Source organism: Ammodytes marinus (genome assembly GCF_949987685.1).
Source record: "Ammodytes marinus genome assembly, chromosome: 8".
Lineage (NCBI taxonomy): Eukaryota > Metazoa > Chordata > Actinopteri > Uranoscopiformes > Ammodytidae > Ammodytes > Ammodytes marinus.
In genome coordinates this window covers 16,064,004-16,079,413 of record NC_137212.1, presented here as the reverse complement: position 1 = coordinate 16,079,413, position 15,410 = coordinate 16,064,004, and the positions used below count along the sequence as shown (strand labels likewise).

Here is a 15,410-nt window from a genome sequence, read left to right as displayed (position 1 = left end):
ATTTAGGACCTAAAGGAAACCAACAGAACAAATCTTAACAAATCAAAGTGCGGTAATAACGTTTGTCTATTATTTTTTTATTTTTGTTCTTTCACACATGGAGATTGTACCCTGAAAAGAGAGCAAGTGGTTTGTTTTGAGAAAGTTATACTTTTCTGTGCAGTTAATAGCGAAATGTAAAGAGCAGTAAAGGTATGTTCACTTTCTAAAGATCTACAGAGAAAATATTAAACGCACAGTATAATTCTAGCTAGTCTGACCACAAGGCGACACTGTTGCCCCTTAACCCTTGGTTAAGCGTGAATTTTAAGGTGAATTAAGGTAACCCAGATATGATAAGGTCAGATGCCATTACAGTCTACTCCTGTGTGAATTACAACAACTCATCCAATAACTTCTCTATTTAGTCATGGACTACACATCACATCAATTCAACCACAATCTGATTTGCAGGTGGCTACTGAGAAAGGTCCACTGCATTAGATAGAGGGTGAGGGATTTGCTTAATTTTGCTCCTTTTTCAACACAGATTTATTTAATTACAGGATCTACATCTCCCCATTCAGTCCCTTAAAAATAATTTGTAACACAGTCAAACTACGCTGTGTGGGAGACAAATCCAGTCACAATCACCCCATCTTTCTCTCTCGTTCAACAGCCAATGTACCAGTCCACTAGCTGTCTGAAAGCCTTGTAAATCAAGGGGTTGAAGGAGCAGACTAGCCCCCCACCGCGCCACTGTTGGGCCCTCTCCCTGTTCAGATCCCCTAGACAGGTCAGCTGGTCCTCGTATGCCCAGGACACGCACCACTTGGAGTGGTCGTGGTAGGACTCAAACAGGACCGGTCCGGGAAGTTGAACCCTCTTGATGTTCATGGCGTGTTTGGGCAGGGAGCAGTTGGAAGGCAGCTTGTGACCTCCCCTCTGCCACGTCTCCACCAGAAGGTCGGCATCCAGGACCTGAGCCACCCAGCCCGTGTAGATGTCTGAAAGCATAATCAGTAAAAAAAGGTGTGAGTTCAGTTGCAATTATGATGGAAAATGACATAAAAAAGCACAATGTTTATAGTATGTTTATACAATGATATTCTAAGAGTGTTATGTTTATTATGTTTTCTTGTTTTGGCAATACTGTATCCCAAATGAGAATAATTTCACATATGACAAGCTCATGAAATCATTTACGTAAGTCTGGGACTTTATATCTTAGAAGTTAAATCTGAGGTGCCATGTGATCATTAAAGCGAAGCAAATAACAACAACACATATGTTAGTTAAACTCTTGATTCTTAAGTGGAAAAATTACTTTGCATAATTGTCCATTAAAATGCGATTATGTCACAAGCAGACATTGCCTGACTGTAGGGGGAGACAGGCCAGAATACAAACAAAAACTTTCGGAGCGCACAGTACTTTTGGGGGTGTGTTCATACACCGCTCTGTTCTGAGCTGATAGTGTGTCTGCATTTGATAACCAGAGACTGACTGAGGCAAACATGTGAAATATGAAGCCCAGAAAGTAGCATGGTTGTGTTTGTGTAAAAAGTTCACAACTGCAGTATTGCTGGTTGTGTGGGGGTCTTCTCAATGTTCTCAGGTCTCAATGTTCCCAGATGTACAGTGTGTGGAACCCAATGGGATAAAGGGATAGTTCAGTATTTTTGAAGTGGGGTTGTATGAGGTATAGTTAGTGTGTTACCTTATGGAGATGGCGATCAGTGCAGTAATTTTAAGGAGTTTGGAAGATACGTTGCTCTAGCACAAGTCAGCCTTGTTCTGTTGCAGACTGGGACAGAAGAAAAACTTTTTTCTTCACATATAAATGCTAATCTAAAAAATTAATATCGGTTCAATTATACGCTTAACTGAGATTTTTCTCCACAGGTTTTGGTTTGCTGCCAGACCGCCGTTTATTCTTTTTATTCTTTGTTTGTTTATTCTCTGCCAATCATTTGCTCGGTTCAGAGCTACTGGGGACGTTTCATGAGACACAAGAAAACAAAGATAAACGGCTGTCTGGCGGCAAACTAAAGCTGCGGAAAACATGGCAGTTTAACGTACGTTTTAGGTAAGCATTTATATAGGTATGTGGAGAAAAAACATTTTAATTTTGGCCCTGTCTACACGACAGCACAAAGATGACTTTTGCTACAGCGACATTTCCCCAAAACTCCATGTAGTGACTGCGCTGATCACAATCTCCATGAGGTAACACACTAATGTCTACGTACATCATACAACCGCACTTAAAAAATACTGAACTATCCCTTTAATGTCATATTCCAGTGATATGGAAAGTGGAAAGTCGTTAGCCTCATAGCATAATTGCCTAAATCATATTTACTCTTCTCTACTTTTACACTACATCTACTCTATTCTACTTCTACTCTAAATCTACTTTACCCTACTTTATAACCTTTAAAATATGACTTAGGCAAGTATGCTATTAGGCTAACGAAAAGTAGATGTAGAGGAGAGTAGATGTAGAATAGAGTAGATGTAGAGTAAAAGTAGAGTAGAGTAAATATGACTTAGGCAAGTATGCTATTAGGCTAACAAAAAGTAGATGTAGAGTAGAGTAGATGTGTAAAAGTAGAGTAGAGTAAATATGATTTAGGCAATTATGCTATGAGGCTAATGATATGGTTTTGTGGATAAAGTACAGTTGTAAAATAAACAACACTGACTTGATATTAATGATACATTCATGATGTGTTAACTTGAGCTGAATGATTGATTTGAGATGCAAAAGAGTAAGTAAGTAATTATCTCATTGAGCCCGGGGAACATTGATATGTCTGTTGTGTATGGCGCATGTTGTGTGTATTATCTTCCCAAAAAGACAAATTCTATTCTTATTTTATCACCACACATTTCTACATATTTTTTTGAGAACAGCTTTAAAGATCCATCTCAATGCGTAAAAAGTTAAGTAAACAGTATATGAACAGTAATGAGGAATACCTTACCATCAACAAAGCGTTCAGATTTGACAAAACTGACAAACTTTTCCCCTCGCATTGAAAAAAGCTGTTCCACTCCCTTATCTGAGGTCTGCGGAGGTTTGGTGCCCTCACATAACTGGGCCAACTGCGGCAGGTCGGCCTTGAATGCAGCAGGTACCGAGCAGTTATAAAAACGCGGGTAGATGTATGCCATCTGCTTCGCTGGGGAGAAAGGACATACAGTCACCAAGAAGAGAGAAACAAGCGATACTCTATGTTTGAAAAGTAAAGGGATGCACTAGGATGGTACTGTATTAAAATGAACTGTATTCCCACAAAAAAATAAAACAGAAAGAAAATACATAAAAAAAAATTTAAAGAAGAAAAAATCACATTTTACCCAATAGGGTTGAACTGGATTTGTATTTTGCTGATATACAATGTCAAACCAGTATAAAATTGAATGAGTTTAGGATATGTCTAACTGTGTCTGCTATCTTAGACGCGTCAGTGAATATAAAACTATAATTTCTCATCATTGTTTAGTCTTCCACAAACTACATTTAGTCCTTCTCCCTCAGTCTCCTTTCTAAAGTTCAACGTTTCCAGGGCCTATTATGTGAGAGTAGGCCCCTCAGAACACAATTGGTCAATTACTTTGCAGGTTTTTTGTACATTTGGAGTCATATCTATATGCTGTGAGTGTTTTACATAATGCCACGTCACTGTGTAAATGTTTTCAGCAAATAGGGAATTTTGTAAATTGAAGTCTGGGATTTGTACTATTTGATTTGAGCTGGAGTAGATTTGAGCCCTGTTGCTTCATGAGCGTTCACTCACCTATGAGGAGGAACTGCTTATACTGGTAGGTCACACACAGAGCGGTCTGGCCGTTGACTTTGCCAGAGGAGGGGTAAAGGTAGCCTCTCTCAGGGAACATGGGGAAATGGGGGATGCTGTGCGACAGCCAGAAACCTTGAGATCGGTCAAAGAGCAGTGCCCCTGCGGGATGAAGACACACACAACGCTCAATGCACGCACGACAACTCCCTCATACGTGTTAACCAGCGTGCAGGATTGCAAACATTTCCGTCAAAGTCATGTCAACAGCAGTTATCAGACGGCTGCTCTTTGCCCGTTTCCTCCCCCTGACACCAAAACCATATTGATCTTTTTTTTCACTAAATCATAGCATTGCAGAAGAGTAACTATCTGGAAACGCATGTTATTTGTCATCATACACACAAAAAAGTAGGAAGCAAACTTCAAAATACTGAAATCATTTTATTTGTTAGGCTACTAACTAACTTTATTTTGGTAATACCTTGACTGACCACATCAACTGTCATGTACTGTATATTATGGGATAATGCACCTATACAGAATGTTATTAGAAACAAAATCCTTTGACATTTTCATGATGCACTGTACCTTTAGTGCAGTGGTGTCAAACATACGGCCCGCGGGCCGGATGCGGCCCGCGAGATGATTAAATCCGGCCCGCGACTTGTAGAGCACACATTTATGAGCATTTCAAAAAAAAAAGTAAGTCTCTAGCCCATTCCTGTGAGGAGATATGAATTTTTAAAGAAATAACCAAAATGCTCACTCCAGCCGCTAGGGGGCAGCCTAAATAAAAAAAAAGCACATTTTAGCAACGTGGGAAATGGTAAATGGCAATCTTGCTTCACCGCTATTAATGTTTCCTCCAGTGCTTTATGGCAAAGTAAAAACCAAAAAAATAAAAAATAAATAAAACAATTTTTATTTTTAGTGCTGAACAATTAATGTACTAGCAAGCGCGATGTGTCCGCGGCTCTGCACGTGCGAAACGAGCAGGAGCATGCTAGTGTAGGCCTACAAGATTTATTTCCTAATTTTCCATGCTGCTTTATTTTTATGTTTTAAATTGGGAAAAACGAATTCCAAAACAACCAATAACCTCTGTATTTAAAAATAAATCAAAACAGTAGAAGTTGCACTTTTATTAAATTTTATTTTGTACTGTCTGCATGTTTGCACAAAATGTGTCCCTGTACATATAGTAAACAAAATTGGACAACTGTAACGTCAGTGCCTGTTGTATTTGTGTATTCAAATAAACAGTTGTTTATTTCATTAGTGCGTATTGGCATCTTTGAGCAAAATACCCCCCAAATTTTTGCTGCGGCGCTTCGCGCCGCACCTCCTATTCCCATGGCCAGCAGCAACCTTTACTAAGACATTTCCTGGGGGATACAGAGATCCCTTGTGATCCGTGATAATGTAGGTTACAAATGTAGACTGAGTGATAAAGCATATTACTGAAAAACAAAGCTAGAGATTTGGAGTTGATGTACGTTATTTTGCCATTATTGTACTGGTCCGGCCCACTTGAGATCAGAGAGGCTGTATGTGGCCCTCGAACCAAAATGAGTTTGACACCCCTGCTTTAGTGTGTCCATATCCTTGCATGTAGTCCAGGATTGGTGGTCCATCATTGTAGAGTGCGTAGACTGAACTGTTAGACTGAGGGAAACACTTGCCTTAGACTGTGAATATAATGTATGGAGAAGTACACTTTTGGTTGGGTATTTGATATTTCTTTATCATTTCAGTTATTTTGTACATACAGCACTCGGTTAATTTCCAAAAGGAATCGGTCCACATTCTAGGATACTGTATATACTCTTAGTCGCTTTCTTGCTGAGAGTTTTAAAGATATGATCGTATCAAGTCTCATATCCGTCCAGTAAATATCAATAATACAAAGGCTGAAAACAGGGGTACATAGCAAGTCTGTCTCTGACCATAGGTAACACAATCATGTTACTGGTCCTGTACAATAAATTGTTTGGCACATATCCCCCTGTCAAACCACAACTTTTTTTTAACTTGTTTTGGTTTTTGTATGGGTTAAAAATATATTACATAATTAGTGAGCTGGTAAGGGTAATTCTGGTACCCCTGTACACAGCAAGACTGTTTCGTTATGCTAAGCTAACAAGATGCTGACTGGGCGGCTTCATGTTTACTGTACAGACCTGAGGGGGAACAGCTTCGTCCAACACTCAGCAAGAAAGCAAATGAGCATATTTAATTCTTACTCTTATTATTTTTTTCATATTTGGTCTGGAAAACTTTCTTGCTCCTGCACAAAGATTGGTCACCCCAAAAAATGTCCAACATTGCATGAGGAAGCACTGTTTTATTGACTTCATCTGGCTGGTAGAGCACAGTCCAGCTTCAGCTCAGTTCCCAGTAGGACACACACACTAGAGTGTCTACTCAGCAAACAGGCACCAGTATCAGCTCTAGTCAAATGTGATCACAGCCACAAGGGTCTAACAGGAGTCCGGGTATATCAAAGATGAAATGGGGCATAATTTCACCTTGTAGGCCTTTCCCATGTAGAGCTGGTTCAGTGTGCTGCCTATGGCTCCCTGACTGGTGTTGACCGTGAATTTACTCATCTGCCAGCTGCCTACTGAGGAGTCCAGGTACATGTAGTCCACCCCGCTGCCAACCTTGCCAATCTTATACATTGGCAGTTTGTAGATGATAAACCTGTAGTGGAGGAAAAACATTTACAAAATAGGACATATTGAATAGATTATTACAACAAAACACCCTCTGTATTGTGCCATTGAAGCATTTTTTTTTTTGCGGTGTTTCGTATCAACTTACCAATCAACAGGCTCACCGGCTTCATTTCTACAGGAAATGTCAGCAATAAACACCAAGCAACACAAGGACACGATAATAATCTGTGGGCACAAACTGAAGAGTGTGGCCATGCTGAACGACTCCTCAGAAGTGAGCAAAAAAAAAGGGGGAATCTGAAATCCTTGGTTAGGATAGTTGCACTTTATGATTGAGTCACTTTCAAAAAAGTGAACACAGTGCAGCTGCCTGTGGATATAAAACAGGAAGTCATAAGATCTGGTCACATGACAGGGGATACTGAGGGGAGTGTGAAGGTTAATAATAATGTTGAATTAAATATTTGGATGATGTCACTGGCTCTGATTCTGTCTAAATATACCTTAAGTCTACATAATGTACCTTTAAATTTACAGGGAGATTTTGTGTCTTTCAGCCCTGCATTCAAAGTGTTGCGCCTGCTTCTCAATGCCACTGGGCCACCGCTCACTGAACTGGAAACCATGTGGTCCGAAGACTATCACCTTGTGAAAAAAGTGTTGATCAAATAAAACACTTGCATCTCACCCTATACTCCATTTTCATGTCAGTGGCCCAGGTTGAGGCTGATTGATCAAAGGAGAAGCAGATGTTAGAGAATGAGACTAAACTAAGCAATAACTAAAACTTCAGTTGTGCAGCTAACCTTTCTAATGTGTGCTTCCACATTACTTCAAATTAAGTAAACCCCCCGTGATAAGTAAAACATTGACAATGAAATACTCAAACACTAAATGACTTGCTGTTTATTATTATTCTTTTTAGTTTTATAGTTAATTAGGAGCCTCCCTCCAACGGTCTATTGGTGGGGCATCTGGACCCAAATCTGCAAAGCTGCTTTGCCTATAAGAGGATGACCAAGTAATGACCCTTTATTTATGACTGACCTTTAAAATAGTAAATTTTTGGATTATCAAATGTCGACCAATACTTATTTATTAAGGACTTGTTGACACTTAAAATGCAGATGTAATGGCCTAGCAGACAGCCAAAGCCATTATGTTTTTTTTTAAATTATTTAGAAACACACTTTTAAAAACAAAGCACAGTGACACAAAAGAGAGTCAAAGTCAGAGTTAGTAAAATAACAGAATGCCAATTTCCAAGCTCATGAGAGATTAAGTTAACATTCTCTATTCATTAATTCATTAATTTAAAAGAAATACACAGGGCAGATACATAACAGTGAATCTGTGTAAAAAAAAAAGTTTCATGACAATCAAATTCACATTTTCTTTGTAACATGTCACAGACTTAACAGACCATTAGTCCACTGTAGGCTTACTTGCAGACACACATGGTACGCAACTTCAACATGTGCTTACTCACATAAACTCAAAACTATTTTATATGATTTATAATATGCATCAACACTAACTGTAAAAAAAGTAAACTTAGTTTTATTCAAATTTCTTTTGCTGTTGTTGCCGTAAATCTTTTATTCACTGTTTTTAATCAAAAGTATATTTATTCATGATTTATTTTCTGTCTATATTCTTTACTTGCTTTAACTTACTGTGTATATTGTATACACCAACAGACCAAGGCCACTTCTTCCTATCTATGAGTGAACTAACTCTGCAATAAACCATACTCTCATAATAGTAATTACACAAGTTGTACAGGTAAAACAAGTTGGACTTCAACAAACTTCCAGCAGTCGAAGCTCAAAGGTGATACCACCCTCTCTACAAAATCCGCCCTCCTCGGCAGAGACGCTTTCTGCTGGAGACGGAGCAGGGACTGAGGACAGAGAGACAGACAGCAGGTAAAGGACAGGAAGACATCATGGCAACTGCATCTGACCAGGTAACCACTCATTGTGTTATACATGACGACAACAACAAGAGGTTCTCAAACACAAAACAAGATTATTTCGAGGACACCTCGTTTGATTGAGAACTGGAGTTGATCTCATTTTTGAGGTGAACGACCACAGGGCCAGCCACACAGTCTGTCAAACAAACCAGTGTCCATGTGTCATACAATCGAATAAACACATCAAAATCATAAAACTACTACAGTGATGTATTGATTTTAAATGTCTTGTTCCTCACTTTGTGGATAGGAGATTAACACAGCGAGACCGGGCTGTTACTGATCATCTCGAAAATGAACCAGACCACCCTGTGTTTTCATTCCAGTGAATGAATGCTAAAAAAAAAGTGAATGAATATTGGAATGTGGAAATTAATTATGTCAATGCAACCAATCAGTTAACACATAGTCAGATATTAAATGTAATGTAGAAAACATTAATAGGTAAGAGAGACATCTAAATGCTTTAAAGTACCTGCACAAATATCTCAGGGATACAATGCACACAGGAGACCCGGACAAAGAAAAAACTGACCTACGATCAAAGTTTAGAGAAGAGAAGAGAATGCCACTCAATATATCAACTGAAGTCAATGCACAGTTTAACTATCTATCAAAAGCCAACACAATACACCTGGTTACATCACTGGATGTAAAGAGAAAGAGATCTTTTTTTCCTTTGTATGTGCAGAATGTGGAGTTTGTGCGAACGGGCTACGGCAAGAACTCAGTGAAGGTGCTGGTCATCAGGAGGGATGGGAGCCACCACTCCATCTTAGAGCTGAAAGCCGACGTGGAACTAACACTGAAATCACGCAAGGATTATCTGACTGGAGATAACTCGGACATCATCCCCACCGATACAATCAAAAACACTGTCCATGCCCTGGCCAAGCTCAAGGGGGTAAGTCCACAGCCTTTACTGACAGACAGACACAAGGGATAATAATATAGTGCAGATTGTTAACCTCAATCAGGGAGATAGCAGCAATGAATCATAGATTCCACTTTTTGGCCCCCAACCATGTATATCCATGTAATAGACAGAAGGGTAGTAAGGACCGGCTGTATTAAAGACCCCACAGTTTACTTGGCCAATTATCTCAGTTTAAGTAAATTGCATAGATTGCTATCAATATTTTTTCTAGACACTGTGATGTTGCATGTCTATAGAAAGAAAATGTTGGATTGTTTTGTGATCATTATTTTTACATTAAAAGCTTAACCGCTGGTTTACACAGATTCAATATATTCTACGAAATATCTCAATTGGCTTAACAGGTCAAAACAGAGGGATGAAAATGTATTTTAGCAGGAGGTTTAAACATTAAGGTGTGTAATATTTTAAATGTCACAAGGACCATATTAAAATAACCTTTAGCGTAGAGTGGAAGCCAGTGCAGGGAGGCCACAATTGTTTCAGAAGATCAAACGTTCAGGCCTTATAAGAATCAGAGCTGCAGCATATTTAAGGAGATGGAGCTTTTTTTTTCTAATGAGAGAAGCATCCACACTACAGTAGTCAAGAAAAGATGCCCACAGTCTAACATTGTGTTATCAATGAGTTATTAAAACAAAGCCAGAAATACGGGACTACAGTTCATGAATACAAGTTTGAATTTCAAAGTGATCACCCTTTCTTAAGAAAAGAAAATACAGAGACAATCAGATAACAGTTTATGTGTGGGAGATTGGCAATTCTTTCAACTCACTACACCCGGGTCAGTCAACAGCCAAACCACACACTAAATAAAATCAAGGCCAAAAAAAATCCTGTCCATGTTTATTTAAGTCTGAACTTCTTTAATGTTCTCATTCATCTGAGATAACACCATTGCTTTTGTCACAAGTCAGTCACTTATTCGGACAAGGTTTTGTTACTCAGAGCATGTCACTCACAAGTTTTTATGTTGCACACATCTGCTTAGGTGAAGAACATCGAGCAGTTTTCCCTGGATATCTGCCACCATTTCCTGACCTCTTTCAACCATGTGCTGAAGGCCAAAGTTCACATAGAGGAGGCTCCGTGGAGAAGGCTGGAGAAGGTAAATCACAGGCGTTCAGAACTTGGTCCTAGACACAACAGCGTACACTTTGGATGGTAGATCATTCTACTGTATTTGCCATAACAGTAATAGAAGTGTAACAAACAATGCCAAAGAGTGACTTCAGTCTTTTTCATGTCTGAAAACATGTAGCGTCTAGCGTCAATTATATTATTAAGTGAAATATACATAATCAAACATTTTAGGCATGATCTTGTTTATTTTTTCTCAGAATGGGGTACAGCATGCTCATGCCTTCATCTACAGTCCAGAAGCCTGCCGCTTCTGTGACGCTGAACAGAATCTCAATGGTAAGCAAACACACTCGTAGGCTAGGCTACACACACACACACACACACACACACACACACACACACACACACACACACACACACACACACACACACACACACACACACACACACACACACACACACACACACACACACACACACACACACACACACACACACACACACACACACACACACACACACACACACATTTTAATTCTTTATTTGAGTCCACCAATCACATTACAACAGACAGGATTCAAATATTTCCAGAAATGAGATAGGACAGTGTTCAAGGGTATAAAAAACATCTCCTGCGCCACACTGCCAGGCTGCCTGTCACCGCTGATATGGAGCAGAACTTTGACAGCTGTTTGGATGTCCTGCTGGAGAGCCCTGCCAGCCTTCAAGATGGTGGACATGCCCCAAGCTGCCAAAGATCAACACCACCAGTTTGCTTTGATAGCCCAGTTCACTTAGTTTGGACAGAATGAGCTGGTACTTCATGATTTTATCACTAAAGGCAATGTCCATGTACAGATCGTACACACAGCCTACTTCAAGCAGCAGCACCTGCCTACTGGCTCTGTCCAGAAACACAACATCCGGGGTGTTAGGGATGTTACAGAACACATCAGTAGAGCTGTTGAACCACTCCGGCATAATACGAGAATGTTACGAGAAGGCTACACACACACACACACACACACACACTCACACACACACACACACACACACACACACACACACACACACACACACACACACACACACACACACACACACACACACACACACACACACACACACACACACACACACACACACACACACACACACACACACACACACACACACACACACACACACACACACACACACACACAGTATTTCAAATCAATTTAGTTTGAAAAACCAAAAATGTACTTGCTTGTATGATCTGGCATGATAGCGTGCTGATTTAGCTTGTGAATACTCCACACTTGCCTCCTCTGTGCCCCCACACAGGCGTCCCCGTCCTTCACAGTGGGGTGTCGAACATGACTGTGCTGAAAACCACCCAGTCTGGTTTTGTGGGGTTCCACCGAGACCGCTTCACTACTCTGCAAGAGGCCAAGGACAGGTGTTTCTGCACCTCTGTCTATGCGCGGTGGCTCTACAACAAGAGTGAGGACGTGGACTTTGATGCTGCGTGGTAATTATCAGTGACAACAGAGGGGTAGCATTCCAAAAACATCTCAGTTGTGGATATCCATGATGAGAATCTGTAAATGCAAAGAGGAGGGTGAACATAAAGGAAATCTCTTCTGTTCCACATAAATGGCACATATCAAAAATACTAGAAGTCAAATGAAATACTTTCACCCTCCTTATAGGAACACGGTGAAGGAGTTGATTGTCGAGAAGTTTGCCGGCCCTTACGATACCGGAGTGTACTCACCCTCTGTGCAGAAGACCCTTTATGAGACACAAGTTCTGGTCCTGGACAAAGTTCCAGAGGTAAGTCCTCTATTTTAGACCATAATATTTTAATCAAATCTCCTAGCAGTCGTTGCATCACGGCTTCCTACGCACAATCATGACAAACAAGTTTATACTTGACAAAAAAAAAATTAAATGCCTAAAACTTAACAGCACATGTGCAGAACAGTTTCTGAGCCATGTGTGTCACTCTGCACTCCATTTACATTGAAGAACCTGCAGGCTGTTAAAAAGTTTGTCTTATAGGTGGAGGAAGTAGAGATCGTCATGCCCAACAAGCATTTCTTCACCATAGACATGACAAAAATGGGCCTCAACAACCAAGACGAAGTAAGTTCTGTTAGTACAACCAAACGTTCCAACCAAAAGTTTTTTAGTGGTTCAATCATTTGGTTACCTTCGTATGTTTTTGCCCTTACAGGTTCTGCTTCCCCTGGATAACCCCTCAGGCAACATCACAGGGACACTGCGCAGAAAAACAAAAGCCAAGCTGTGACGGAACCAACAAACTGCTGCAGTGACATCATGTAAAAAACATCAAGATCTGGGCTTTTTGTTAATACAACTCTTAAACATGATAAAGCTTTTGACTGGTAATATATCAATGTCATTTATAAAAACAAGAAAAAACCAACATCAATAAATTCGTAAACTAATATTGTTCTTTGGTGAGAAAAGAGCACCGTTTATTGAAAAAAATCTTTGATTCAGATATTCAAACTCCAGTGTTGTTTTACAAATACATTGGTGTCACACACACACACACACACACACACACACACACACACACACACACACACACACACACTTCAATACAGTAGTCTTTGTGACAAATACTGAAAGCACCACAGGTAGGAACATAATTAGAATATTTACACATAGATATCTTCATATCAAGAGCCTTTAGTTTAGATAATGTAGGTATGCAGGAAAAACAAAATGCTTCTATACATGCTTAGGACGACGTGTGGACACAGCTGCGCAGTTTAGAGCATAACAATGGATTTTAAGGTAAATATAACATACATCAGAATTATTATCTGAATGTATCAAAGTATTCAGGTACAACAGAACAGTTTCCAACTATATATCCTCTTATATACATATCCCTTTTTTACATTTTCTTTTTTTTAAACATAGATTAATTCACTTTGCACACACGCACGCACACACACGCACACACACACACACACACACACACACACACACGCACATTTCATACCCGCAGAGTATTCTCCTCGAATCTGGAAATCCTTCTTTTAAATTAAACACAAAAAATAAAACACTAATCTCAAGCAGCAGAAATAAGAATGGCTCAAAGGGTTAACAGCTAAGTGGACTTCTTGGGCTCCACGCTTATAAAAAACATACAGCATTTAAATCCTGTTAAGGTGCCACTGTTGCTAGAGGAGTCTTCGTGAAGCGGCAGCTAACCTGGGGGTTTCCTCACACAATGATTGTCACTGAGATGGATGTTGGGATGGCCTGCGCTGCTACGAGGTGTTGCTTTTCAGGTGTTGCGTTTGCAGCGGCTTCACGTGATACTCATAGATTTTCAGCGCGGGGCCGAGCTTTATCGACAGTCCCGTCAATACGTCGTTACGCGTCATCAGGAGCAGGGACTTGCCATCGATTTCCTGTCAGGTGGAGAGAGATAGATTTGACTGACATCCTAGTGCATTTTTCCATCACATGACGGTCATTTGGAGCAGGACGTGCACTCCTCCTACCTGATCCTGGAAAGCTGTGGCTTGCTCCTCGAACCCGGTTGCTTTGAAGTAATTGACGACGTCGGCGACCCCCCAGTTGGCGGGGTCCGGCAGCTGGCCGTTCTCCACTGGGCTGCAGAGTCAGAGTGCAACACTGTTTTGATATGGCCTTATGCCAATACATCTCATTTGAACTGGATGGATTCATCTTGATGGCATGCACACTCAACTACTAACAGCTGCTTTACACATTCTTTCAATTTACAATTTTTTATTTTTTTTGGGCGATGATACCTTTTGATGTCAACAGAGCCATTTGCCTTGTCATCCATCCCAGCTGAAAAATAGAAACGTAAAAAGACTTATTATCTTTCCCAACTATTTCCAAATTTTCTCACTCACTTTATATATTCTGCAACCGCTTCATGTAGTCCTCAGCTGAAATCACAACAGTCCTTGGGTAAAAAATATTTAAATCCAACCAATTAAAACTAATTAAAGTTGTTGGTTGTTTGTGGATCATTTTATACACATATTTGCTTGACATAATTGGTGTCTTAGGAAACTTTTACAGAAAAGTTGAATCATGAGTTAGACTATATGAACAATATGCTTGATAATTAACCTGTTTCAGATTCAAGATATTTCACGGACAGTTTTAATGTGTCATCTGAATGAGCCTCTTACAATCGGTAACGCTGCAGTACGTTTTCATCAGATGTCTTCTCGTGGAAACTCAGTGGGTTGGCAGGTAAAACACAATCATTGTTTCTCTTTTGCAGTCCGACAGTCAAAAGGTGTATTCACTGCAACAACAGTAACCCCGCACAGTTATTCAAACAGTGATAAAATAACCAAATTATCTAGGCTAGTTGACGCTGAAGAGCAAGACAAAAGCTAACGCTAACACTGTGTGACAGCGGATAGATGAAAATAAATGACCTAAAAACTCAGGTTGATAGATGGATATAAAAAATGCAGTTACGTTATTTATAACACAACAATGCACAACATTGCTCCACACATATAATAAAAAGGGGAAGCAATTTAGCCTACAGCTAAATATAAAAATAACGTTACGCTAACTGACGATACTATTTAATCACTGGCTCTTCTCATTTCGTATTAAGCTAACGGGGGATAGTTAGCTGGGTTTGCTAATACAAAATGAAACAGCTACCTTGTTTCAGATGATTCCTGTTTGACAACAGTAGTTATTCCGAGTCACACGCGCCTAATCACCCGAGGTGTATATTATAATATAACAAATTGCGGTATTTTTTTTAATAGAATCAAGTAAAGCAAACTAGCCCTTCTTCATCGGTAGCTTCCTTCGCCCACATGACAGTGGAGAATCACGGGAAGTGAAGTTTTTTAGCTCGTGAGATCGGCCACCTGCTGAAGCACAACATTGTTATCATTTCTCATCAGTCATCA

General features: G+C 39.9%; 3 protein-coding genes across 3 annotated transcripts; 1 reads left to right on the top strand and 2 right to left on the bottom strand.

The window, feature by feature from the left end:
• Positions 1 to 132: 132 nt before the first annotated feature.
• Positions 133 to 6,725, bottom strand: dnase2b (deoxyribonuclease II beta). Its single transcript, XM_080032091.1, has 6 exons — positions 6,612 to 6,725; positions 6,317 to 6,491; positions 5,370 to 5,453; positions 3,786 to 3,945; positions 2,970 to 3,167; positions 133 to 986 (listed from the first exon to the last, which is right to left on the bottom strand). Exons 1-6 carry the CDS (start codon positions 6,719 to 6,721, stop codon positions 652 to 654), a joined length of 1,062 nt encoding a protein of 353 aa, XP_079888217.1. The 5' UTR covers positions 6,722 to 6,725; the 3' UTR covers positions 133 to 651.
• Positions 6,726 to 8,336: 1,611 nt separating this feature from the next.
• On the top strand, positions 8,337 to 12,893 carry uox (urate oxidase). The gene is made up of 8 exons (XM_080032563.1): positions 8,337 to 8,435; positions 9,136 to 9,348; positions 10,373 to 10,489; positions 10,722 to 10,800; positions 11,791 to 11,977; positions 12,159 to 12,282; positions 12,511 to 12,594; positions 12,686 to 12,893. The coding sequence occupies exons 1-8, from the start codon at positions 8,415 to 8,417 to the stop codon at positions 12,758 to 12,760; spliced, it is 900 nt and encodes a 299-aa protein (XP_079888689.1). The 5' UTR covers positions 8,337 to 8,414; the 3' UTR covers positions 12,761 to 12,893.
• Positions 12,894 to 13,021: 128 nt separating this feature from the next.
• Positions 13,022 to 15,289, bottom strand: samd13 (sterile alpha motif domain containing 13). Its single transcript, XM_080032075.1, has 5 exons — positions 15,154 to 15,289; positions 14,661 to 14,779; positions 14,268 to 14,310; positions 13,995 to 14,106; positions 13,022 to 13,901 (listed from the first exon to the last, which is right to left on the bottom strand). Exons 2-5 carry the CDS (start codon positions 14,686 to 14,688, stop codon positions 13,758 to 13,760), a joined length of 327 nt encoding a protein of 108 aa, XP_079888201.1. The 5' UTR covers positions 14,689 to 14,779; positions 15,154 to 15,289; the 3' UTR covers positions 13,022 to 13,757.
• Between the last annotated feature and the right edge of the window lie 121 nt (positions 15,290 to 15,410).